We start from the raw sequence: 25,429 nt of genomic DNA on the forward strand, positions 1-25,429 counted from the left end.
CCCACAAAATGAGGGCAAGGGCTCCCCTGACAGCAGGACCGAGATTCCTCAAGTAGCGGGGCTGGGATGGTGCTCTGGGATTCCCAGGAATTCCAGGCATGATCAGGCTCAGCCCAAGAGACTGAGTTGGGGTCAGCCTGACAGTAGGGCGAGAATCCCAAGCTAAGAACTGGGATGTCCACGGGAATGAGTTTGGGATTCCTCCAGAGGCAGGACTGGGATCCCACCAGATCACAGATCTCCTGTGTGGATGTGCTGGGATGATTCTCCACCAAGAATGGGGCAGGGATATCCCAAGATCACGGCTGGGATTGCCCCTGAGACAGGGCCAGGATCACCTGGGATCAGGACTGGGATTCCCCCATCAGTCCCAGGATCACAGCGAGCTCAGGGTCACCGTGTCCCCAAGCGGAGTGACCCGAGCAGCATCCCTCGGTGGCAGGGCTGGAGACAGGGATGGGGAGGAGGCGCAGACCGGGCTGTGTCCACTCACGGAGCCGGGAGGCGCGGGGACACCAGCACTGGTGTATTTTTGGGGCAGGATCCACCCGCCCCTGCGATTGCCACGGAGCTGTACAACCCTCGAGCCCCCCGCGACGGGCACGGCCCCGGCACAGCAGGGAAACTATATTAACAATATTAACAGCAAATTCGGGGGGCGCGGGACCCCTCAGCCGAAGGGACCCTTGACATTCTTGGGCTGGAAGAGCGGCTGCTCCATGGGCACGGCCCCCAGGCACTCGGCAGGGCTGCAGTGCCCCGTCTTGCCCGGCTGCCCCGTGGCACCGGGAGGGCCGGGGATGCCGGGGATGCCCTGCTGCCCCACGGGGCCCGGGGGACCCATCTTCCCATAGCCTGGTGGCCCTTGGGGACCTGCAAGAGATGGAGAGAAGGAGGGGTGAAGGAGGGGTGAAGGAGGGGTGAAGGAGGGGTGAAGGAGGGGTGAAGGAGGGGTGAGGGGGTGGCAGCAAAGCCCAGCCTCGGGCTGGGGGCCACTCGGGGGGAGGGGGCTCACCTGGGGGTCCCGGGGGGCCGCTGTCCCCCATCAGTCCCACGCCTTTCTCGCCTTTCTCTCCTTTGGCGCCCGGCTCACCTGGGAAGGATGGAGAGGGGTGAGATCCCGGCACAATCACAGCATCCCAGCGTCCAGGGACACTGGGAATGTCCTGGGGACACCAAGAACATCCCAGGGACACTGGGAATGTCCTGGGGACACCAGGAACATCCCAGGGACACTGGGAATGTCCTGGGGACACCGGGAAGTTCCTGGGGACACCAAGAACACCCCAGGGACACTGGGAATGTCCTGAGGACACCAGGAACATCCCAGGGACACTGGGAATGTCCTGAGGACACCAGGAACACCCCAGGGACACTGGGAATGTCCTGAGGACAACAGGAACATCCCAGGGACACTGGGAGTACCCCAGGGACACTGGGAACATCCCAGGGACACTGGGAATGTCCTGAGGACACCAGGAACACCCCAGGGACACTGGGAATGTCCTGGGGACACCAAGAACATCCCAGGGACACTGAGAACGACCCGAGGAAACCTGGAACACCTCAGGGACACCAGGAATGCCCCAGGGACAGTGGAAACACTCTGGGGACATGATGGTGGCACTAGGAACATCCCAGGGACACTGGGAATGCCCCAGGGACACCGGGGAGGTCCTGGAGACACCGGGAACATCCCAGAGACATCGAGAACACAATGGGCAGCTAGGAGCTAGGAACTGGGAATACCCCAAGGACACCGAGAACATTCTGGGAATACCCCCCGGGATAGCGGGAATGCCCCCGGGACACCGGGAACGCCGCAGGGACACTCGGGAACACCGCAGGGACACCGGGAACGCCCCGGGGAGCAGCACGTACCCCGCATGCCTGGCACTCCCTGCCGCCCCTCTCTGCCGATCTGTCCCGGCATCCCGGGGGAACCGGGGGGTCCCGGCCGGCCGGGCAGCCCGTCCTTCCCGGGGGGACCGGGCCGGCCCGGGGATGCCACCATCTCCACCGGGAAGTGCAGCCGCGAGGTGTAATACGCCATCCGCTCTGCGGGGACAGGGACCGAGCTCAGAGCCCGCGGGGACACGGGGAGGGTCCCCGGAACTCGTCCCCAGTCCCCCGTTACCGTCAAACATCTTGTTCAGCTCCTGCCGGATGAACCTCTTGATCTCGTCGTAATTGACATCTCCCTGCAGGGACACGAGGGGACACGCCAGGGGCCACGGCCACCGCGCCCCTCACAGGGACAGGCTCCTGTCCCCCGACACGGCCACGCGTTCTTACCATCATCCCTGGGGGTCCCGGCAGCCCGGCACTGCCCGCGGGGCCCGGGGAGCCCGGGGGTCCCCTCTCTCCCGCGGGTCCCCGTGGCCCCACGAGCCCCATGGAGCCGCTTTTCCCTGGACCCCCGGGCATTCCGGCTCTGCCCTTCTCCCCGGGGTAGCCCCTCTCTCCGGGGGACCCAGCGTCACCCTGCGGACGGGAAAGGCTCAGCTCTAGGGTGCAGGGACAACTGTGGGACACCGAGGTGGCCGTGGTGGCACAGCCAGGCTCCCCTCACCTTCTGTCCTGCTGGGCCCGCAATGCCCGGTTTTCCTGGGGGTCCCTGGAAAACAGGAACAAGGTGACAGGGATGTCCCCACCCTAGGGACACCCCGGCCAGGCCAGAAGATGCCGCAAATCCATCCCTGTGTCCAGCAAAGCTCCAGAGAACCCTGCTCCTACCTCTTTCCCAATGGGTCCGTCCGGTCCCTGCTCTCCCTGCGAGGTCCAAGAGGGACAGCGTGAGGCGGTGACACCGTGTGGCCACCCCCAATGTCCCCAGCGCACCGCTCCGTGCCCTGCTGCACTCACCGGTGGTCCCGGGTGTCCCGGGGGTCCCGGCTGTCCTGGCATTCCCGGCAGACCCCGCTCGCCCACGGAGCCTCGCTCGCCCTTCAGCCCCTGCGAGGAGGAGCCGGGAGCGCCGGGATCAGGAATGGGGGATCCCAAACCTGCTCATCCCGACCCCAAATCCCAGAGTGAGGGCTCCAGCCCTGGCAGTACTCACCACTCCAGCGAGCCCAGCGGGACCCGGCTGTCCCGGGCTGCCGGGGGGTCCCTGGGGACAGAGACAGGGGGGTCACACTTGATGTCCCCATTCCCTGAACCCGAGGGAGCCCCCGCTGTGATCCCCCTCCATGGGGGGCAGCTCCAACTTACGATGAGTCCTGGGGGTCCCTGCCGACCTTGGGGTCCCATGGGTCCGGGGTCGCCCTGAGGAAGGCAAATGAGGAGGAGAAGGGGGGGTGGTGACAAGGAAGGCAGGGTGGTGACAAGTGCCCAACGTGCCCAGGGCTCAGCCAGCCCTCGCTCACCTCCGCTCCCGGCCGGCCCGTGCTGCCCGGGGGGCCGGGTTTGCCGCAGTCACCCTGAAAGGAGGAAGGGACATCACGGGCAGAGCAATGAGAGGTTCTATGGCCATGCCCGTGGTCCCTGGGGGTGTCACCACCACCTAGTGCCACCATCGCTCACCTTCGGTCCCGGGAGCCCTGGGTGTCCTGTCTTGCCCTTGAAGCCCTGGAGAGAGAAAAGAGCTGCTGGGTGGGGGTGCCAGCAGAGCACAGCAGGTGATCCTGACCCTGCAGTGCCAGTCCAGGGCCACCACTCGCAGCTCAGTGTCCCCAGGAGCACGTGGTGGGACAGTCCCTGCTCAGGGGAGCCCGTTCTTGGCTGCAGGGACGTGCCAGGCACAGAGGATGAGGGAGGGGTGACAAGGAGGGCTGGCACTCACCGGAGGACCCATCATCCCTGGTGGCCCGGGGGGACCAGGGTCACCCTGGGGAGAAAGAGAAAGGGTTGGGGGTGTCCTGGGGGGGGGTTGCGGGGTGGCTGCCCCCTACCAGAATCTGGAGAGCTCCGGAGCCTCACCCTCAGCCCTGGCTTCCCATCCTTGCCATCCAGTCCTTCCAAGCCAGCGGGGCCCTGTGGGGACAAGGTGACAGTGTCAGAGGAGCTCTAGAAGTCCCTGAGGGGAACAGATCCCTGGGGAATGGATACAGATCCCTGGGAATGGGAACAGGTCCCTGGGAATGGGAACACATCCCTGGGAATGGGAACAGATCCCTGGGAATGGGAACAGATCCTCTGGGAATGGGAACAGGTCCCTGGGAATGGGAACAGGTCCCCTGGGAATGGGAACAGATCCCTGGGAATGGGAACAGATCCTCGGGGAAGGGAACAGGTCCCTGGGAATGGGAACAGGTCCCTGGGAATGGGAACAGGTCCCCTGGGAATGGGAACAGATCCCTGGGGAAGGGGAACAGATCCCTGGGAATGGGAACAGGTCCCTGGGAATGGGAACAGGTCCCTGGGAATGGGAACAGATCCCCGGGGAAGGGAACAGATTTCTGGGAATGGGAACAGATCCCCGGGGAAGGGAACAGACCCCTGGGAATGGGAACAGACCCCTGGGGAAGGGGAACAGGTCCCTGGGAATGGGAACAGATCCCCTGGGAATGGGAACAGGTCCCTGGGAAGGGGAACAGATCCCTGGGAATGGGAACAGGTCCCTGGGAAGGGGAACAGATCCCCTGGGAATGGGAACAGCCAGTGGTGCTCCCGGGAGCACCCAAGGGTGACACATGGAGGGGTCTCACCTGGATTCCCGGGGGTCCGGGGGGCCCGGGGGGTCCTGGCATTCCCGTGGGGCCTCGCACGCCCTCACTGCCCTGCAGGAGCCACAGGAGGTCACAGGCACAGCAGGCACCAAAGCCAGCCACAGCCCCGGGGACACCACAGAGCCACTGCCCGGTGACACTTGTCCCTGGCACTCACCTTCTCGGCCACAGGCCCTGGTGGCCCGGCTGGACCAACCTTTCCTGGGAAACCAGGAGGACCCTAAAGAGAAGAGGAGTGTGAGTGAAGGGAGGACCCCAGCAGAAGAGCCCAGCCCGTAAATCCTTCTCTTTCCCAGCTTATTTGAATAGGATTGATCTGGGGTTGCTCTCTGCACCTCATCCCACTCCCGCCCCACTTGTAGAACCCCCTGTCCCCATCCCTGGCGCTGTGGGGACACGGGGACACAGCCAGGAACAGGCACCATCTCCCAGGGACACCCCACTGTGCTGGGATTGCCAGCGGGATGGAATTAAAATTCCCGGAGGGATTTACTTACGGGTGGTCCCGGGAAACCAGGCTGGCCCTGGAAACCCTGTGGAGAGAAAAGAGCTGAGCTGGACCCCAGAGCCACACCCTGCCCCATGGAGGGGGGTCCCGGGGGGTCTTGTCCCCTTTGGGGACACTCACCTGGTCCCCTTTCTCTCCAGCGCTTCCCGGGAGCCCACGCTCACCCCTGGGACCCTGTGGAGAGATGGGATGAGGTGGGGGGAGCGCCCCACGGCACCCACAGCCACCCCCCTCTCTCCCCACAGCCCCCAGGGTGGGCACCTACCGCTGGCCCCATGGACCCGGGCAGCCCATCCGCGCCAGGGGGTCCCTGGGAAGGACGGGAATGGGATCAGATGGATGTGGCTGGAAGGATCCCAAACCTGGTGCCCACAAAGAGGGTGCACCTGGGGGACCCCCGGCCCCACTGCCCCTGGAGTGGGGCCCTGGGGGACTCACCAGCTCCCCTTTCTCTCCGGGGGGACCCACGTAGCCTCGCTCGCCTTTGATGCCCTGGGGAAGGGACAAGGTGGGACATGGGGCAGGGATGGGATATGGGGCACGGGTGGGATATGGGGCAGGGATGGGATATGGGGAACAGATGGGATATGGGGCACAGATGGGATATGGGGAACAGATGGGATATGGGGCACAGATGGGATATGGGGAACAGATGGAATATGGGGCACAGATGGGATATGGGGCAGGGATGGGATATGGGGCAGGGATGGGATATGGGGCACGGGTGGGATATGGGGCACAGATGGGATATGGGGCACGGGTGGGATATGGGGCAGGGATGGGATATGGGGCAGGGATGGGATATGGGGCACAGGTGGGATATGGGGCACGGATGGGATATGGGGCACAGGTGGGATATGGGGCATGGATGGGATATGGGGCACAGGTGGGATATGGGGCAGGGATGGGATATGGGGCACAGGTGGGATATGGGGCATGGATGGGATATGGGGCACAGGTGGGATATGGGGCACGGATGGGATATGGGGCAGGGATGGGATATGGGGCAGGGATGGGATATGGGGCATGGATGGGATATGGGGCACAGGTGGGATATGGGGCAGGGATGGGATATGGGGCAGGGATGGGATATGGGGCAGGGATGGGATATGGGGCACGGGTGGGATATGGGGCACAGATGGGATATGGGGCACGGGTGGGATATGGGGCAGGGATGGGATATGGGGCAGGGATGGGATATGGGGCACAGGTGGGATATGGGGCACGGATGGGATATGGGGCACAGGTGGGATATGGGGCATGGATGGGATATGGGGCACAGGTGGGATATGGGGCAGGGATGGGATATGGGGCACAGGTGGGATATGGGGCATGGATGGGATATGGGGCACAGGTGGGATATGGGGCACAGGTGGGATATGGGGCACGGATGGGATATGGGGCAGGGATGGGATATGGGGAACAGATGGGATATGGGGCACGGATGGGATATCGGGCACAGATGGGATATGGGGAACAGATGGGATATGGGGCACAGATGGGATTTGAGGTGTGGATGGTTCTTGGGGCACAGATGGGATTTGGGGCATGGATGGGATTTGAGGTCTGGATGGGACATGGGACACGGATGGGATTTGAGGCATGGATGGGACATGGGGCAGAGGAGACGTGGGGACACAGAGCACACCCAGGGTGCAGATGGCCGTGGGGACACAGAGCACACCCAGGGTGCAGATGGCCGTGGGGACACAGAGCACACTCAGGGTGCAGATGGCTGTGGGGACACAGAGCACACTCAGGGTGCAGATGGCCGTGGGGACACAGAGCACACTCGGGGTGCAGATGGCCATGGGGACACAGAGCACACCCAGGGTGCAGATGGCCGTGGGGACACAGAGCACACTCAGGGTGCAGATGGCCGTGGGGACACAGAGCACACTCAGGGTGCAGATGGCCGTGGGGACACAGAGCACACCCAGGGTGCAGATGGCCGTGGGGACACAGAGCACACTCGGGGTGCAGATGGCTGTGGGGACACAGAGCACACTCAGGGTGCAGATGGCTGTGGGGACACAGAGCACACCCAGGGTGCAGATGGCCGTGGGGACACAGAGCACACTCAGGGTGCAGATGGGGACACAGAGCACACTCGGGGTGCAGATGGGGACACAGAGCACACTCGGGGTGCAGATGGCTGTGGGGACACAGAGCACACTCGGGGTGCAGATGGCCGTGGGGACACAGAGCACACTCGGGGTGCAGATGGCCGTGGGGACACAGAGCACACTCGGGGTGCAGATGGCCATGGGGACACAGAGCACACTCAGGGTGCAGATGGCCGTGGCATGGATGAACAGGGCGCTGGGAATGTGTGGGATGGGATTGGATGGACAGGACAGGGATGAGCCCTGCAGGAACACGGTGCTCTGTGCCCACCAGGGTCCCCCAGCTGTGACATGGGGGGGTCTCAGTGAGCACCAGGAGGGCCATGGGGACCCCCGAGGGGGCTGGCAAGGACTGCTGGTCCCCCCAGTACTCACAGGAAGGCCAGGGGGCCCCGTGGCCCCGGGGTAGCCAGGTTGTCCTGGAGGTCCCTGTGTGTGAGGATGATGACATTGAGCCACCCCAGCCAGGTGCCAATCCCCACGGGCCACCGATGTCCCCCTGTCCCCTCATCCCCCAGCACTCACCGGCTCCCCTTTGGCTCCGGCGAGCCCAGTAGGGCCACGCTCCCCTTGGAGACCCTTTGTGGGGGAAGAGAGGAGATGCAGGGGGGTCTCCTACAGCCCGGCCCGGGGCTGTGCCCACCTGGCAGCAGGACCTGGCCACAGCCCATGGAGTCTGTGACCTCTGCCAGCCTGCTGGGACCCTGCCTGAGCTCCCTCCACCCCTGGCACTGCCACTGGCACCGGGGTCAGTGCCCAGGCGTGGTGGGGACACTCAAACCCCGTCACTGCGACCCTGGGGCCACAAAAGGCTCAGCCCTCTGGGGGCTGTGTGGGGTGCCCAGCTCTGGCTCCAGCCCTCAGCTCCAGCCTGGTGCCCCCCGTCCTCCCAGGGTGACACGGGGACAGCCTGGAGCGCCAGGGGGACCTGTGGGGTGGGTTAGTGGGGTGATGTGGTGCCGAGGTGACAGAGAACGACAGGACACAGTGGCACACCGCAGAGCATGGCCCACAGAGAGCCCCAGAGAGCCCATGGGGTGACGGTGACATTAGTGGACAAGGGGACACGAGCAGGAGCGCACGATCCTCCGAGAGCCACCGGCACAGCCCCACCACCAGCTCCTGTGGGGAGCGAGCAGGGTGGGAGCAGGAGGATGAGAATGGAGGTGGAGACGAAGATGAAGATGGAGATGAAGATGAAGATGGTGGTGGAGGCTGAGTGACCACAGAGGAGTGGCCAGAGGAGGAGGAGGAGGAGGAGGATGAGCCCAGGCAGCACTGGCCGCACACAGGATCCTCCAGGTCCCCACAAGGGGTGACCCCGGTGACCAGCAGGGCAGCTGTGACGGGTCACCCAGCCGAGGTGGCAGGTCCCTGACACACCTGGAGCCGCGGAGCTGCACCAGGTGCCGCGGTGGTGACGGGACCCAGCAGGTGGCGAGTGCCAGCACCAGGTCCCTGAGCTGAGGAAGATCATCCGCAAACGCTGGGTCCGCCGGGACCCCCTGTTTTTGGGTGGAGGAGTGGGAATGGAGATGGAGATGGAGTGGAAGGGGAGGGGCGGTTGTGCTGCGGCTGCTCCCGGTGGGGACAGGGACAAGGGACACAGCCAAACAAGCGGCAGCGACACAGGGCACAGAGCAGAGCCGTGCTGGGTTCTTACGGGCAGTCCGGGTGCGCCCGGCGTTCCAGGAAAGCCTGGGGGGCCCTGAGGGGAGAAACAGGGAGGTCACAGCTTGGAAAAGGCTCTGGGGAGCCTGGGCCGAGCTCCGGGGGTGCCACAGAGCTCCTGCTCCGCCTCCGGGCTGGCAGCACCTTCACCTCCTTCTGCAGCCTCCATGGGGACATCCGTGCCATGCCATGTCACACCTGTGCCTCACCATGGCCGTATCACCATGGCCTCAGGGCAGGGTGCCAGGCCCCTTTGGCAACCTGCTTTTAGGGGCTCCGAGCCCCCCAGAACCCCCCTACCCCGGGCAGGGGTACTTACGATGGGTCCGGGCGGTCCCGGAGGTCCGCGCAGTCCTGGTGAGCCCTGGGGAGGGATGGGGACGCCAGGTGTGACCACAGGGGTGGGGACAGCCCCGAGGGGCACCACGGGACCTGCCACAGCCGCCAGGAGGGGCTGGGATGGCAAGAGAGGGTCCGTGGATGAATTGGAGTTCACCCACCTGTTCTCCTCTCTCTCCTGGGATTCCTGGGGCTCCCGGCAGCCCGGGATCACCGGCACAGTCAGGGCTGTCACCCTGCAGGGAGTGGGGACACATCAGGACACTGGGATGGCTCTGCCCACCAGCCACTGCTGGACCCCACCAAACCTCCCCAAAGCAGCCTCCGCTCCCCGAAGCTCACAAAACTCAGGGACGGTCCTGGATACCCAGCAGGGACCATCCCTGGGGATCGGGGGGTGTGACAAGGACACCAGGATCACTCACCCGAGCCTCCTCCGCTCGCGGGAACTGGGCAAAGCACTGGAAGAAAACCCCGGAGTCACCCAAGCTGTGACAGAGGAGCAGCCTGGCCCTCCTCAGGATCCCTGCTGGGGCTGTGCGGGATCACAGTGGGGTGTCCCCACATTCCCAGAGCGGCCAGTGTGACATTCCCGGTGTCCCCAAAGCGCAGTGCTTCCCCTGACTCCCACAAAATCCAGTTCTCCAGCCCTCGGGAGCTCCTCTCCAACCTCAGCCTCGCAGGGCCGGGGGATGTCGGGCACAGAAATTCCCTCCCGGAGCTGTGGGAATACTCACCCGGGCACAGTTCTCGCTGCCAGGGACACCTGGCATGCCCCCATCCCCCTTCTCCCCTTCCCGCGGAGCCTCCAGGGCTGCCTGCAGCTGGGCACAGTCCCCGCAGAGAGTCTGGGGGGAAAGGGGAGTCAAGGGTGCCCCGAGGGATCCCCCAGGGCAGCAGGGTGACCCCATCCCCACCCTCTCACCTTCAGCACCTCCATGTTCCTCTCAGTCATGACGGCCAGAGGTCCCTGGAAAAGGGGCAGGGACGGAGGGGTGGAACGATGGAAGGAGAGCAGGATGGAGGGAGCGATTGTCCCTGCGGTGGGGGAGCAGAACAAGGGACATTCCCATGGGAATTGTCACCACCTACCAGGTCTCCAGCCGGTCCAGGCAGCCCGGGCAAACCGTTGTGTCCCGGCATGCCCTAAATCCAAGGGGAACACGGAATATTCAAACCCTGCCCTAAAAGATCAGGATCGGCCCCGCTGCTGTTCCCCTCTCCCATCGCTCACCTGGCGGCCGGGGGCACCGGGGGGGCCGGGGGGGCCGGGAGCTCCGGGGGGGCCCTGCAAGACCCCGAAAAACAATCAGAGAGAGGCCAGGGGTGACGGGAGTGGGAGGGACAAGGCAGGGCTGGCACCAACCTGCGGGCCAGGCTGGGGCTGCCAGGACATCCCAGTCCATAATCCTGGGGCTCCCTAGGGGTGAGAGATGGGGAAGAGAACTGGGGAGGGTGAAATGGGGCCGGGGGGCTGCTTGTGAGGGCAGGGGTGGGACACTCACCGGCATCCCGTTGTAGTTGGGGTCCTGGCGGGGGCTGGAGGGGCAGGAGCACTCCCCAGGGTCTCCCTGTGGGCAGAGGGGGTGAGGGCAGGGCGGGTAGGGGATGGCACGGGGGGGACACGGCTCCACCCGGACCCCCACTCACCTTCTCTCCCCGGGAACCCTTCTCCCCCTGCCAGAGGAAAACGGAGATGGGCATTAGGGCAGCCCCCGGTGCCCCCGCCCACCGTGTGAGCACCCAGAGCCCCCGCACAGCCCCCTGGAGCCCACTCCGCACCTACCGGCTGCCCGCTGGACCCAGGGAGACCCTGCCGCCCCTCGGGGCCCTGCGAGGAAGAGGAGGGTGAGGAAACTCCCCGGCTCGAGCAGGATCAAGGTGCCAGGAGGGTGGTGGCACTGCCAGGACTCACCGGTGGCCCTGTGACGCTGCTCCCTGGTGGTCCAGGGGGTCCCGTGGCACCTTTGGGGCCCGGAGATCCCTGCAGAGGAAATACAGCAGGAATGGGGAGCACGGGGGACACCGAGGGCTGGGGGACGCTCCCTTACCTTGGCACCTTTCTCTGCCGCTGTCCCCGGGGGTCCCTGCGGTCCGGGGGGGCCCTGGGGGCAGGACAGGGTGTTGGTTTCCCCCAGTGAGGGGACAGCGCTGTCCCCAGAGTGACCACAACCCACACAGGGGGGCTGGCAGGGGTGCGACACCCCACAGCTCCCAGGAACTGGGCACTGCCCCCATCACCCAGGGCTGGGCGCCCCAAAACCCCACCCCAGACCCTACTCACAGGGGGTCCGGGGGGTCCGGTGCTCCCGGGATCTCCCTGGGAAAAGCAGAGTGTGTGAAAGGCACCAGAGCCACCCAGCATGGGACAGCAGGGGACAACACAGGCACCCCAAAACCCACCTGTGGTCCCGGCTGGCTGATCCCCCGCGGTCCTGGCTCACCCTACGGACACAGAGGGGCAGTGAGGTGTCCCCAGGACCCCACATCCAGCCCCTGCACCCCACTCACCTGCAGCCCCTTCGGCCCAGCAGGGCCCTGCACCCCCGGCAGCCCCGGCTTCCCCTAAAACACAGCAGGGTCACCCCGAGGACACGATGGCACCAGGGGCTGTGCCCGTGGGGAGGGGGCACTCACGGGTCTGCCCGGCTGGCCGATGCCCGGCGGGCCCTGGTCCCCTTTGGCTCCGGGTTTTCCCGGGATTCCCACCGTGTCCAAGAGGTCCCCGAGCCCGGCGGGGCCGGGCTGGCACGGGTCTCCCTGCGGGGAGGGGACAGCAGAGGGACGGAGGGTGGGTGACACCGCAGTGATGGAGCACAGCTCCCCAAAATGTGGGGGTCTCACCTTGTCGCCTTTGGGGCCGGCTGGTCCCCTGATGCCAGGCTCACCCGACAGCCCCGGGACACCGGCCATGCCCGGGCTGCCCGGGTCCCCGGGGCTGCCAGCGTCGCCCTGGCAAAGAGGGGACAAAGCTGGCACGGGGACGCAGGGGACACTGCACACAGCTGTGACAGCGCCCTCTGCCACCACCAACCCCACCGCAAGCCCCCCCGAGCCCCTCTCACCTTCTGTCCCTTCTCGCCAGCGTCGCCGGGTCTGCCCTGGGGGAAAGGCAGGAATGGCTCAGGGTGGGGCATCCCCCCCAAAACTGGCACGGCGGGCACAGGGGACACTCACCGCTCTGCCCGGGGGGCCACCAGGGCCCTTTTCTCCCGGTGGCCCCGGCACTGCCTGCACTGTCGCTGTCCCTCGGAGGGCTTGCGGGATGGGAGGGCACTGCCCGCACTGCTCGCCCTGCGGGAGGACAGCCCGGCTGGAAATTGGATTTGGGGACCGGAACGCGGCCCGAGCAGGGGGATCACGGCCCCCTGCCCTCCCCAGCTCGGCGCTGCCCCAGCTCTCAGCTGAGGAGGTGGATTTGGGGACAGGGCAGGGACAGGAGTGTCCCCAGGGCTGGGCTCACCTTCTCTCCCTTGAGCCCCTGCACACCTGGATCTCCCTTCTCTCCCGGGGTTCCCTGCACCAAGAATCCACAGCAGAGGTGACACCACGGTCCCCAAAACTCGTCTCTGGTACCCCTGAGCCCCCAGACCCCTCCTGCACCCCTGGGCTCCCCAGCCTGAGCAGTATCCCCACTCACCGGTCTGCCCGTGGGTCCCACATGGCCACTGTCCCCCTGAAACGGAGCAGGGACAGGGCCAGGAGCAGGATCAGGACTGGGGTCAGGATCAGCCGAGCCTGCCCCGACCCTTCGGGATGATCCAGCCATTCCCGCTCCTTCCAGGGATGTGAAAAGGGGGCAGGGGAGTCACTCACCTTCTCGCCCTTGATGCCAGCCAGCCCGGAGAGCCCCATTTCGCCCTGCTGGACACTCACGGGTCACTCACCCGGCACGGACAGCACCCCCGGCTGTCCCCCCGGCACGGCAGAGGGGCGGTCCCGCCCCGGTACTCACCGGCAGCCCCGGTACTCACCGGCAGCCCCGGCACAGCCTCGCGCAGCGCTGCGAGGATGCGGAGATCGCAGGACTGGCACGAGTCCCCCTGGGATGGCAGGAGGGGACATGGGGACATCGCAGGGGCTGCAGTGGCCGAGCGCGGGGGTGACACGGAGGGTCACGCACTCACCTTCTCCCCTTTCATCCCCTGGATGCCGGGATCTCCCTGGGAATGAAAAGCGGGAGCTGGACGGTGCTCGGTGTCCCCCAGCTCCGGCTGGGGACAGCCCTGCCCACCCCGTGTCACCTACCCTGTCCCCTTTGGGTCCTGCGGGGCCGGGGGTGTCCTGGGAAGGGGAAACAGAGGGAACATCAGGGGTGCTGAGGTGACAGCGCCGTGCCCTCCATCCCTGGGTTCAAACTCACTGAGATCCCGTCCCTGCCGGGCGCTCCGGGCTCTCCCCGCGGTCCTGGCTTGCCGGGAATCCCGACGGCACCGAGCGTTCCCTCGGGGACAGTGGGACACACCTCGCACGGCTCGCCCTGCCCGGTGGCAGCAGTGACACACGGGCTGGGGGCTGGGGGTGGCCTCCAGGATGTCCCAGGGAGCCACAAGGCCGGGGAATGTGCCCGTGACCACCCCAGGCCACCCTGTCACTGCACCCACCCTGTCACTGCACCCACCCTGTCACTGCACCCACCCTGTCACCCCAGGCCACCCTGTCACTGCACCCACCCTGTCACTGCACCCACCCTGTCACTGCACCCACACTGTCACTGCACCCACCCTGTCACTGCACCCACCCTGTCACCACAGCCACCCTGTCACCACAGCCACCCTGTCACCGTGGCCACCCTGTCACTGCACCCACCCTGTCACTGCACCCACCCTGTCACCCCAGGCCACCCTGTCACCCCAGCCACCCCAGCCACCCTGTCACTGCACCCACCCTGTCACTGCACCCACCCTGTCACTGCACCCACCCTGTCACCACAGCCACCCTGTCACTGCACCCACCTTGTCACCGCACCCACCTTGTCTCCTTTTGGCCCCAGGACTCCGGGGAGACCCTGTGGGAGAAAAGCAGGGACGGGGCTTCTTCAGGGAGGCCACGGAGTGCCCCAGCAGTGCCAGCCAGCAGCCACCAGCAGTGTCACGGGATGATCCTGGCCCCGAGCGAGGCTCCCGGCTTTCCCAAAGCCCTCTCGGCTGCCGGATCTCGTCACCTCTCCGGCCAAGCGGCCCCAAACCCGAGCCAAGAAACGCGGTCCTGACCCCGGCTTTTGGCTCCCAGCTCCTGCTACTCACGGGTGTCCCAGGCGATCCTCCGGGTCCAGGAGCTCCCGGGCTGCCCTGCAGCCAGAGATGAGAAGCACTGAGCTCAGCAAGGGGAAACTCTGCAGCCCTGTGACACTCCTGTCCCCCCCTGGGGTTTCCTGCCCCCCAAGCCAGGCCCTTGGGCCATCCAGATGGAGCTCGAGCGGTTGATGGCTCCAGCTCAGCCCCGGTGGATCCGGCTCTGGATGGGATTCCCAGAACAATCCCCCTGCCCAGCCGGGACCCCTTTCCCTCCACTCACCTTCTCTCCCTTAGCACCTGGGGGGCCACCGGGGTCACCCTGGAAGGGACAAAAGGTGGTGTTAGCCCTGCTGGGGGGCCCTGGTCAGCCAGCTCTGGCTGTGGGGTGGCACCTTGCCCCTCCCATAGCAGTGCCCACCATGGGGACACCACCTTGGCACGGGGGACCTCACCGGCTTCCCTGGAATGCCAATCCCTGGAGAGCCTGGCTTGCCTGGGGGTCCTGGTTCACCCGCCAGCCCCTCAGGTCCCACGAGGCCCGGGTCACCCTGGAGGACAATGGGGAGGTGGCAGTGCTGGCAGTGCCACCAGGTGCCCCATCTGCCACCCCATCACCCCCAAATCCCCAGGTACCTTCTGGCCCTTGGGCCCCACCACGCAGATCTCTCCAGGCCGGCCCTGCCAGGAGGGGAGTGGGATGTGAAGGCTCCTGTGGCCAGACCTCCCTGCCTGGGGGATGCCCAGGGGTGCCCAGGGGGTGCCCAGGTACAACCCAGCACTACTCACATCACGCCCGGGGCGCCCCGGCTTGCCCTGCAGTCCCCCGTCACCCTTCTCGCCCTTCTGGCCCTGCAGGACAGACAGATGTCACCTGTGGAGTCACCCGTGGTGTCACCCAAGCTACCCAGGTTGGGACTGGCAGGTCCTGGTACCTCTGCCACCATCCCAGGTGTCCCTGCTGCCATGCCAGGACCCACAGGTGGGCTGGACTCACCTTCTGCCCCTCTGCGCCAGCTGGCCCCGGGAGTCCCTGCACGGGGGGCAAAGTGGGTGAGCAGGTGGGCTCGGGCAGGTGCCCAGGTGGGCTCGGGCAGGGTCACCTCCTGCTCTGTTCATGCCCACACGGAGCTGGATCCCCCACCCCAGGCCAGGGCAGGGGGACCCCCGCGGTGTCCCCACACCTTGTCCCCACAGGTGAGTGTCACTTACCACCTGCCCACGCTGCCCCTTCTCACCCTGCGGCCCCTCGGCACACTGCGAGGAGGAGGAGGAGGAGGAGGAGGTGAGAGGGGAGGCAGAGATGAGGAGAGGGGGTTTGGGGAGGGTTTGGGGGGGTCTCACCTGCACGGGGCCGCCAGCGTGGGTGCGCACACAGTCCATGCCCTGCGGAGGGGAGGAGGTGGCTCAGGGACAAGGGTTGGGGGGCTCTGGGGGACAGGAGCACGGCCAGGGCAGTCCCCCATGTGCCGGGGACCCCGCAGGGAGCAGAAGGGACAGGCCAGGGCCATCAGGGACACTCACACGGTCACCCTTCTGCCCTTTGCCACCGGCGGTGCCAGGGAGGCCCCGCTCGCCCTTGGTGCCCTGCAAGAGAGGGAGGGAGGGTGACAAATGGACACAGGGTGTCCCCAGAGCCCAGTGTGTGCCCAGATCTCCTGACTGGGGTGCTCTGGCATCTCCCACATTCCCGCTGGGTGTCCCGGGGGGTGACAAACCTACCTTTGGACCTGGGGGACCGAGGGTGACCTGTGGAGACAGGAGAAAGGTGTCCCCCAAGGGCAGGGGGACTTCAAACGGCAGCAGCAGCAGAGCCTTGAGCCCACCACTGTCCCCATCCTCCCAACACTCTGTCCCCGAGTGCCACCATGGGGCATGAGGGGTCCCAAACACCTGCCACCCCCCTGCCATCCCCCTGCCACCCCCCTGCCACCCTCCTGCCATCCCCCTGCCACCTCCCTGTCACCCCCCTGCCACCCTCCTGCCACCCCCCTGTCACCCCCCTGCCACCTCCCTGCCATCCCCCTGCCACCCTCCTGCCACCCCCCTGTCACCCCCCTGCCACCTCCCTGCCATCCCCCACCCCCAGCCAGCAGTTGCTGTAGGAATGGGGCCACATCTGGAAAGGATCCAGATGTTGCAGGGCCCCGGGCCGGGAGGAGCTGTAGGGTCGTGGGGGGCTGGTGGCAGCACCCCGGTGGCTTTTGCCACCCCCAGTTCACAGCCCAGCCTGCCCAGTTTGGGGTCCCCGTGTCCAGTGCCACACTCACATTTCCTGATGCCACCTGGGGTGAGCAGGGAGGGCACTGGAAGAGACGGGGATGGAAGCTGGGAGCAGCTCCACACACTGCCCATGGCACCCCAAACCCCACAGCACCCAAAAACCCCACAGCCACTGCCCCACTCCCCCAGGCACCCCACACCCATGGGGATCCCCCTGCAGCATCTCCCCTCAGCCCTGGAGCTTCCTGGGCATGGGGAATTCCTGGATGGAGAAGGGAAAAGCCAGCGTGTTTCCTCCTTGGGGAGGTGATGAAGTGCTGGCCTGGCTCTCCCTGTGGATCAGTGCCTTGACCACAGCTTGGCCAGGCCAGACCAGCCTCTCCAGGCTGATCCCACAGGATTAGGGACAGGCAGGATGTGGCTGTGTCCCCACAGCCTCCAGCCCTGAGCCACACACCCGGCAGGATCCCACCCTGGGACACTGCAGTGAATCCCTGTGGCGGGATGAGGGATCCCAGAGACGTTCAGGGATGAGGAACAGGAGCACTGGAGATGTTTCCCAGCTCTGGCAACGCTCCGGAGAAGCTCGGAGGGAACAAAGAGGCCCTTGGCCATAGCTGGGATTGCTCCAGTAGCAGCAAAGAGTGAGTGGGGCCTCAGTTCCTGCTCGGGGGAGCAGAACAGCCACTCTTCCCTGCATCCCTGGAGCAACTCAGAGCTCCCAAATGCGGCAGGGACAGAGCCAGCCTGGATTTGGGCCAGTGGGTGGCACCCTGGGGTGGCACTGGAAGGGGAGCAGAGCTGGGTGTGCCAGGACAGCCGGGCTGGGACACCCTCACCTTTTCCTTGGGATCGTCCCTCAGGCTGGTCCTTCCTGAGCTTCTCCCTGGATCCTGTGGGGCAGAAGGAGCTCGTGGTGGTGCCTGCCTGGATTATCCCACTCTGGGGTGCTCCCTCTGGGTTATCCAGGGGTCTGGGATCCCCAGGGATGGGACCACGGGAGCCTTCCCCTCCCTCATTCCCTCCGGCCACCGACACCTCCCTCACCAGCACCGGGTCGAGAAAGAGAGGCAGGGATTTTCCAGGGGCTGGATCAGCCAGGCATGGGATGGGGACAGGGATGGGGACGGGGTTGGGGGTGGGGGTGGGGATGGGGACAGGATGGGGACCCAGGATGGAGATGGAGATGAGGACAGGCACCAGGATGAGCCAGGATGGGGATGGGGATGGGGACAGGATGGGGACCAGGATGGGGATGGGGAGGGGATGGGGACCCAGGATGGAGATGGGGACAGGATGGGGACCCAGGATGGAAATGGAGATGAGGACAGGCACCAGGATGATCCAGGATGGGACCAGCATGGGGCCAGGGGTGGGGATGGGGTCGGAGGCAGGGATGGGACCGGGATGGAGCCGAGGTGGCGCTGCTGGAGCTCACGGTGCCCAGCGGCTCCTCCAGGCAGAAGCAGCGGGTGAACACCCGGCCCTCGGGCTGCGGCACCATCTCGATGAGGTTGCTGCTCTGCATCAGCTCCGCTTGCCGGCGGGTCTTGGGTGCTTCCGTCTGGCACTGCAGGGACACAGCGGGGTCACGGGGAGGCTGCTGGGGGACAGCCAGGGCCGTGGGGACACGGCGGTGACACGGAGGGGACAGACCTGCTCTCACTGCGCCTCCGTTTCCCCTGTGGGGAAAACCCTGAGCGTGCACAGGGCAGTTCCAGGATCCAGCTGGGATTGGGGTGGGGGCTCAGGGGCGCTCAGGGGCACTCAGGGGCACTCAGGGGCACTCAGGGACACTCGGGGGCACTTGGGGGCACTCGGGGGCACTCAGGGGCACTCGGGGTCACTCAGGGGCACTCAGGGGCTCTCAGGGACACTCAGGGACACTCGGGGGCACTCAGGGGCACTCAGGGGGATTCAGTGGCACTCAGGGGCACTCAGGGGCTCTCAGGGACACTCAGGGACACTCAGGGGCACTCAGGGACACTTGGGGGCACTCGGAGGCACTCAGGGGCACTCGGGGGCACTCAGGGGGATTCAGTGGCACTCGGGGGCACTCGGGGACACTCGGGGGCACTCGGGGACACTCAGGGGCACTCAGGGGCACTCGGGGGCACTCAGGGGCACTCGGGAGCACTCAGGGGCACTCGGGGGCACTCAGAGGCACTCAGGGGCACTCAGGAACACTCAGGGGCACTCAGGGACACTCGGGGACACTCAGGGGCTCTCAGGGGCACTCGGGGGCACTCAGGGACACTCGGGGACACTCAGGGGCACTCAGGGGCACTCAGGGGCACTCAGGGACACTTGGGGGCACTCAGAGGCACTCAGGGACACTCAAGGGCACTCAGGGGCTCTCAGGGGCACTCAGGGGCACTCGGGGGCTCTCAGGGGCACTCAGGGGCACTCAGGGACACTTGGGGGCACTCGGGGGCACTCAGGGGCTCTCAGGGGCACTCAGGGGCACTCAGGGGCACTCAGGGACACTTGGGGGCACTCGGGGGCACTCAGGGACACTCAGGGGCACTCGGGGGCACTTGGAGGCACTCAGGGACACTCAGGGGCACTCGGGGACACTCAGGGACACTCAGAGGCACTCGGGGACACTCAGGGGCACTCGGGGACACTCAGGGGCACTCAGGGGCACTCAGAGGCACTCAGAGGCACTCGGGGACACTCAGGGGCACTCGGGGGCACTCAGGGACACTCGGGGGCACTCAGAGGCACTCAGGGACACTCGTGGGCACTCAGGGGCACTCAGGGACTCTCAGGGGCACTCGGGGGCACTCAGGGGCTCTCAGGGGCACTCAGGGGCTCTCAGGGGCACTCAGGGGCACTCAGGGACTCTCAGGGGCACTCAGGGGCACTCGGGGGCACTCAGGGACACTCAAGGACACTCACCCCGCTGGCTGAGATCTCGCAGCACCCCTCCTGCCTGGCCAGCTCTGCGTCACAGTAGATCTGGGCTTGCTGGATGTCAAACTGCAGCAGGACGGGGGTGGCAGGTCAGGGCCAGCCCCGGTACCGCCGACAGAGCCGTCCTGACCCCGGGGACACTCACCCTGACCGGGGTGCCACGCACGGCGTCCAGCCCCAGGAAGGTGTTACCCTCCGGGGCCAGCGCCCGCCGCGGTGCCAGCGGCTTGGAGGAGATGGAGGAGCAGTCCAGGTGCACGGACACAGCATGGCCCTGCACGGCCACCACCACCTTGTGCCACCTCCCGTCGAACAGGGACGCCACGGCCTTGCCCGCAAAGACGGCGCTGACGGAGCTGGGCCCCGGAGCCCTGGCCTGGAACTCCAGGCTTTTCTCGGGGCCGTGCACGGACAGGGAGAGCTGGGCACAGAGGGGACAGCGCTCAGGGACGGCTCCTGGCTGTTCCCTGCTGTGTCCCACCCATTCCCGGGGTGTACCTGGGGGTATCCCTGGCGGTCGGTGACCTGGAAGAGGTACCAGTGCTCCCCGGTGCTGTTCTTCTTCAGCAGCAAGGTGAGGACCAGGGTGAAGGTGGGCGACAGCCCCCGGGGGAACACTTGCCTGTGGGGAAGGGTTTTGGGGTGGCTGGACCCTGTGGGGTGTTCTGGGGATGGAGCTGGCACCAAGACTTGTGGAACCCATCCATAGGGCGCTTTCAGGTGGCAGCATCACCCCAACAACCCCCCGTGGGTCCTGCCACCATCTGTCCCCACCAGTGGCACCCCAGATGTCATCACAATGGATAGATGCCCCTCATGGGGTGGCTGCAGCGCCCAGGACCGTATTCTTATCCCAAAATTTTGTCCCTGGGAAGCCAAGAAATGCATCCATCATCCCCAAGGCAGCTGTGGCAGCCTTTCCCCAGCTCACCCACAGCCCATTAAACCACTGGAAATATTTGCTCTGGGCTCTGCTCTGCTCCCGGCCTTGGCTCCACACCCGCGACTTTCCAAGCCACAGCCCTGGAGCTGGACCAAGGGATGGGGACTGGGACAAGGCCAGCGGTGCCCCCTGCTCTCCACGGGGCACAGGGACACCCTGACTGCACACCGGGGTGGGCAGGCACAGGTGGGATTTCCCAGCCTGGATACCAGGGCTGTCCCTGTGTCCAGACCCCCCAAGGCTGGATCTGGGATGCCAGAAGCCCCCGGCCAAGAGCAACAGCAGCCTGGAGCATCCACCATCCATCCCGAAGCCATCCGAGGATTTGGCTGCCCAGGCTGGATCTCCTCGCCCTCCGGAGAGCCCCATGCCCATCACGGCTCTGTGCCAGCCCGGGGCAATGTGGGGACAAACCGCAGCCGTTTCCTGCAGGAACAGCTCCCCAGGACGTGGATCTGCTGCCACCCTGCCACGCTGCAGCGTCCCTGCCAGCCCTGCCACCGTGGGCACCAGAGAGGCAGGGGACAAGGGTCAGTGGCCTTGTGCCCCCCCAGCAGCCCCTCCACGCACCCAGCAGTGCCTGCTCAGAGCTGAGCAGCCTCTGGAGCTCATCTGGGCCCCGTGAGCTCTGCCAGGAGCAACCACAGAGCAGCCCCAGAGCCCTGCTTGTGCAAGGTTTGGCCAGCACCCGACAGATCCGTGACAGCCTGGGGTTTACTTTCGAGGAGGATGGAGTTCGGGCAGCCCAAGGGTCCCCAGTGTCCCCACGGGTGACACGGAGCTGCCTGGCATCCCTGGCACGAGCTAAGGGCAAAGCCCAACCAGCTTCACCCAACCTTACAACACCCGGGGATGGTGCCTGGGGGAGCTTTGGGTCACCTCAGGGCCACCCCACGGGTCACCCAAGGCCACCTCTTGGGTCACCCAGAGTCTCTCACCGCGTGGGCTGGACCAGGGGCACGGTGCCCAGGCGCAGCACCACCGGTCCCCGGGCGCTGCGGATCTTCTTGATGGATGAGATCTTCAGCAGCTCGAACCTTTTAATCAGGTTAAAACCTACAGGACAGAGCAGGGGATGTGAGGCAGTCTGCAGGCAGGACACAGAGTGTCAGGGGACCCCTGAGAGGGTCTTTCCTTACCCGTGACATTCTCGTACTTGTCCCCAACCAGATCCTCGTCCCAGAGCTGCGGGCACAGCTCCCCTGTGAGGCAAACCAGCACATCACTGTCACCGCAGTGTCCCCAGGCACCGTGGGACAAGCAGGGTGGGATCTCACGGAGCTCTCCAAGCCCAGGAGAGTCTCGGGGTGCTGTCAGGAGCCGGGGCCAGCCCCCCGAGGCAGCGCTGAGCAAGCAAACCCCGCTCCCACGGCAGCGGCGGCTCCCGGGAGCCGAGAGGAGCCAATCTGGAACGCTCCGGGAGCAGTTCGGAGGGGACAGAGCTGGCCCTGCTGCCTCCCACAGGTGAAATGCTTTCCCCAGCTCTGGCGTGCTTTGCCTCCAGACAGCCCCGCGGCTGGAATCAGCATCAGGAGACTCGGACCAGTGCCAAGGACACCCTCAGTGCCATCGAGAACTGTCCCTTCCTGTCCCATCCCGGGGACAGCTCAGAGCTGGTGGCCCTCGGGGACAGGCGTGAGGGTCCAGCCGGAGGCTGAGGCGCAGGAAATGCCGTGTCAGGAGCGGTCACGGGTTGCTGCTGCTGTTTGCAGGGATAAATCACGGCTGCGGCAGCACCGACCCACCTCCAGATGCGCCAGATGTTGGGAGGTGCGAGATAACGGAGTAAACAAAGGGGTAGAGAGAGAGGGATTTCTTTTGCCTCCACGCAAACCGGCCCTGGAGCAGGATGGGCGCCAAAGATTCTCCCGTCTCTTCCTCAAATGTTCCTGGGGGGGTCTCTGACCCCTCCTGCCCCTCTCTGTCCAAGAGCCTGGCACCACCGTGGCTTGTGCCCCAGGACCAGCAGAGGTGTGGGGACACGCTGTGGCCCTGGTGACCCCAGACACGGCCCTGGGGACCCCAGACACGGCCCTGGGGACCCCAGGCACAGCCCCAGCAGTGGGAGCTGTCAGTGTCACAGCCAGGGGCAGAGTCCCCTCCCTCCGGCGCTGACATCACCCTCAGCAGCCCAGGGGACACAAAGCAGAGCATAAATCACCCCAGTGCGAGCCTTTTGAAGCCTCTGCCAGCCCTGCTGCTGATCCCAAGAGAAAACATCGCCTGCCCAACCCTCCGTCCCTCAGGAAAGGCCGGGACACGGGAGGCCACGCCGTGCCGGGCAGCGGGAGCGGGTGACAGTGACAGGGGCAAACCCGGGCCCCCCGGGCCGAGCCACCGCTGATGCAACCACGGCGTCACTTCCAGCGGCTCCTCCCGTGGAGCCCGGAGCTCATCCCACATCGGGACCCACACTGGGCTCTGCCATCGTGCCCCTGTCCCCAGCTGCACCAAGGGACATTTCAGAGGCAGGTGAAAGATGACATTCTAAGGCATGAGTCTGTGACTCTGAAGATGAGTGAACACGGGAGTTTAGCTATAAGGTTCCACTGCGATGTTCGGTAATTTCATTACTCTATTTCAGTGAGCTCTTCTCTTTGAAACAGGTACCTTGCAGAAATATTGTTAGTAAAGGTATTAACGTCAAACACCCCCCAGCCCTCCACCATCTTGTGGATCATGGCCAAACCTCTTCCCGACTCGCAGCTGGAGGCCAAACCTCCCTCGGGAGCTCTGTGCATCCTCACCCTGCCCCGAGTGGCCCTGGCTCACCTGCCCTGTCTGCTCCCGCTGCCGGACACGGCTGCCTTGGCTGCCAGCTGGCTCCGAGTGTCCCCTGGCTGAGAGTGGCCCAGCCCCATCCCTCCCCTGATGGCCGTGGGGGCGGTGTCGGGGTGTCCCGGGCTGGTTTCCCGCAGCCGGGCTCGCTCGGTTTGTCTCTCCCTGGCCCCCTGCCCGCGTGGGATGCTGAGCAAAGCCCCGGCGCTCAGTCCGCAGCCACCACTCCAGTCCTGGCACGTGGGGACCTGGCACAGCTCACGCTGTCCCCTGCCACCTCTGCTCTGCCATCCCTGGCTCTGACCCAGCTCTTCCCTCCTTGCCGCAGGGACAGGCAAAGGAGGGGGGTGGCTCCCGAGCCCTCACACCCGGTGGTCCTCACCTTCCTCTGGCGGCAGCTCCTTCCCCTGGCAGGCGCTGACGAGCCCGGCGAGCGCCAGGGCCCAGAGACCCCTCATGGTGCCCGTGGCGGAGGATCAGGGCCCGCACGGCTGCCTGCAAGGGAGAGACCCCGGGCAGCAGCGGGATGGGCAGCCGGTGGCCACCAGCCCTTGAGGTTGCCCACACCAGGAAAGCCACCAGCATGGAGTGGCGCTGACCCTCGTGGCCATGGCTCGGTGATGTTTTGGGGATGAGTGTGGCCCCCACCCATCTGCTGCACACCCACCCCAAGCCTCAGCATCGCAGCATCCCTGGGTGTCAAAGCCCAGCGCCCGGATTTACTGCAGACATTGGGAAATGCAGCGACTGAACCTCCCCAGAGCGGCTCCTGCGTGCACCCACCCAGGAAGGTCTCGCCTCCTCCCGTTTTATCTCCCGGTCCCGTGTGGGTCCCGGGGTGTCCCTGCAGGTCACCCCGACCTGGCCTCCCTCCTGCTTCCTGCCACGAGGCAAGCTCGGGCTGCAGGCAGGGAGCCGGAGCCGGGACGGACCGGACACGCTCGGCTCCAGGGGCTGCTGCCAGAGCGGGACGTGCATCCCCGTTCTTCATCCCACGCACAGCCTCCGGGACCTCCGGCAGCGGGGCCACCTCTGCCCTGCTTGCTCGGGGCTGTCTCGCAGCCTCAGCTCTTCCCGAGCTCCCAGCCACCCTGTCCTGAAGCACAACCCCTTCCCCGCTTGTCCTCTGCGCTGCCACCCGCCCCCCTGGCCTGGCGCTGCCCGCAACCCGCTCTTCTCCCATCCCTGTACCCTCCGCGCCCCCCGCCCGCTCCCCAGCGCCCCCCGCCCGCTCCCCGCCTTCCCTGCGCCGCACCCTCCGCACCGGCGGGTCCCCGCGGCCCCGGGCCTGATTAACTCCGGTGATTAACAGGGAATCCCCCCTCGTCCTGTCCCGTCCCGTCCCGTCCCGCCGCAGGGCCGGGCTCCGCCCGCCTCCGGTGCGGGGCTGCCTGGGGCTCACCTGCGCGGGGCTCGGTGGGGACGGGGCTGCCGAGGGGGTGCGGGACACCGGGAACTCCGCCGCGGGACACCGGGAGCCGCCGCGCCGCCCCCACCACCTCCTCCGCCTCCCTTCGGGGGGGGTCCGAGCCGCCCCCCAAGCGCTGCCCGCCCTCCGTACCACCCCCCCCGACCCGGGGGGGCCCGGGCCGCCGCCTGCCTTCACATCCCCGCCCTTCTCCTTCTCCTCCTCCTCCTCCTCCTCCACCCCCGGGCGCCTCCCCCGGCAGCGCTTTCCCTCCCTCCCCACCCTCCTTCCCCCTCTCCGGCTGCTGGACCCGGGCCCAGGAGAGGGGAACCCCAATCCCGGGGGTGGGGTGTAGCCCATTCCCTGGCTGCCATCCCTGTGGAGCGGCTCTTCCTCCCCGCGGGGAACTGAGGGCACCCGACTGCTGGCACCGGCGGTGGCATCGCTGGCCACAATGTCCCTGCGTGAGGACATCCCCTCAGGGATGTTCCTCCACTGGCACGACCCCAGGAGCAGCTCCGGGCAGACGGCGAGGCGCGGGGACAGCCAGCCCGCTGTGTGACACGGAGCTGTGTGACACGGAGCTCTGTGACACGGAGCTGGTGTCCCCTCC

The 25,429-nt window shown here is 66.2% G+C and overlaps 1 protein-coding gene across 3 annotated transcripts; it reads right to left on the reverse strand.

Moving 5' to 3' along the window:
• Positions 1–493: 493 nt before the first annotated feature.
• On the reverse strand, positions 494–24,885 carry COL16A1 (collagen type XVI alpha 1 chain). Of its 3 annotated transcripts, none has more exons than XM_058856468.1 (71): positions 24,811–24,885; positions 23,791–23,903; positions 21,770–21,832; positions 21,569–21,686; positions 20,186–20,309; positions 19,833–20,108; positions 19,673–19,753; positions 18,210–18,341; positions 17,611–17,664; positions 16,819–16,854; positions 16,271–16,297; positions 16,073–16,135; positions 15,893–15,934; positions 15,761–15,805; positions 15,546–15,581; positions 15,338–15,400; positions 15,185–15,229; positions 15,004–15,099; positions 14,832–14,870; positions 14,561–14,605; positions 14,287–14,322; positions 13,678–13,794; positions 13,563–13,598; positions 13,442–13,477; positions 13,289–13,357; positions 13,131–13,175; positions 12,955–12,990; positions 12,778–12,831; positions 12,492–12,608; positions 12,380–12,415; positions 12,159–12,266; positions 11,952–12,074; positions 11,826–11,879; positions 11,718–11,759; positions 11,599–11,634; positions 11,366–11,419; positions 11,230–11,298; positions 11,101–11,145; positions 10,965–10,991; positions 10,820–10,885; positions 10,681–10,734; positions 10,549–10,602; positions 10,407–10,460; positions 10,240–10,284; positions 10,052–10,162; positions 9,740–9,775; positions 9,476–9,550; positions 9,295–9,339; positions 8,968–9,012; positions 7,830–7,883; positions 7,680–7,733; positions 5,617–5,670; positions 5,444–5,488; positions 5,299–5,352; positions 5,168–5,203; positions 4,828–4,890; positions 4,650–4,721; positions 3,922–3,975; positions 3,785–3,829; positions 3,526–3,570; positions 3,369–3,422; positions 3,214–3,267; positions 3,062–3,112; positions 2,866–2,955; positions 2,737–2,772; positions 2,573–2,617; positions 2,296–2,484; positions 2,138–2,201; positions 1,882–2,058; positions 1,016–1,093; positions 494–873 (listed from the first exon to the last, which is right to left on the reverse strand). In XM_058856468.1, exons 2-71 carry the CDS (start codon positions 23,864–23,866, stop codon positions 671–673), a joined length of 4,803 nt encoding a protein of 1,600 aa, XP_058712451.1. In that variant the 5' UTR covers positions 23,867–23,903; positions 24,811–24,885; the 3' UTR covers positions 494–670. The 3 variants fall into 3 exon arrangements, with proteins under 3 accessions (XP_058712451.1, XP_058712450.1, XP_058712452.1); XM_058856467.1 differs by having other exon boundaries at positions 13,131–13,178; XM_058856469.1 differs by lacking the exon at positions 8,968–9,012 and having other exon boundaries at positions 495–873; positions 13,131–13,178.
• Positions 24,886–25,429: the final 544 nt, after the last annotated feature.

The sequence above is a fragment of the Poecile atricapillus genome, chromosome 24 (genome assembly GCF_030490865.1).
Source record: "Poecile atricapillus isolate bPoeAtr1 chromosome 24, bPoeAtr1.hap1, whole genome shotgun sequence".
Classification (NCBI taxonomy): domain Eukaryota; kingdom Metazoa; phylum Chordata; class Aves; order Passeriformes; family Paridae; genus Poecile; species Poecile atricapillus.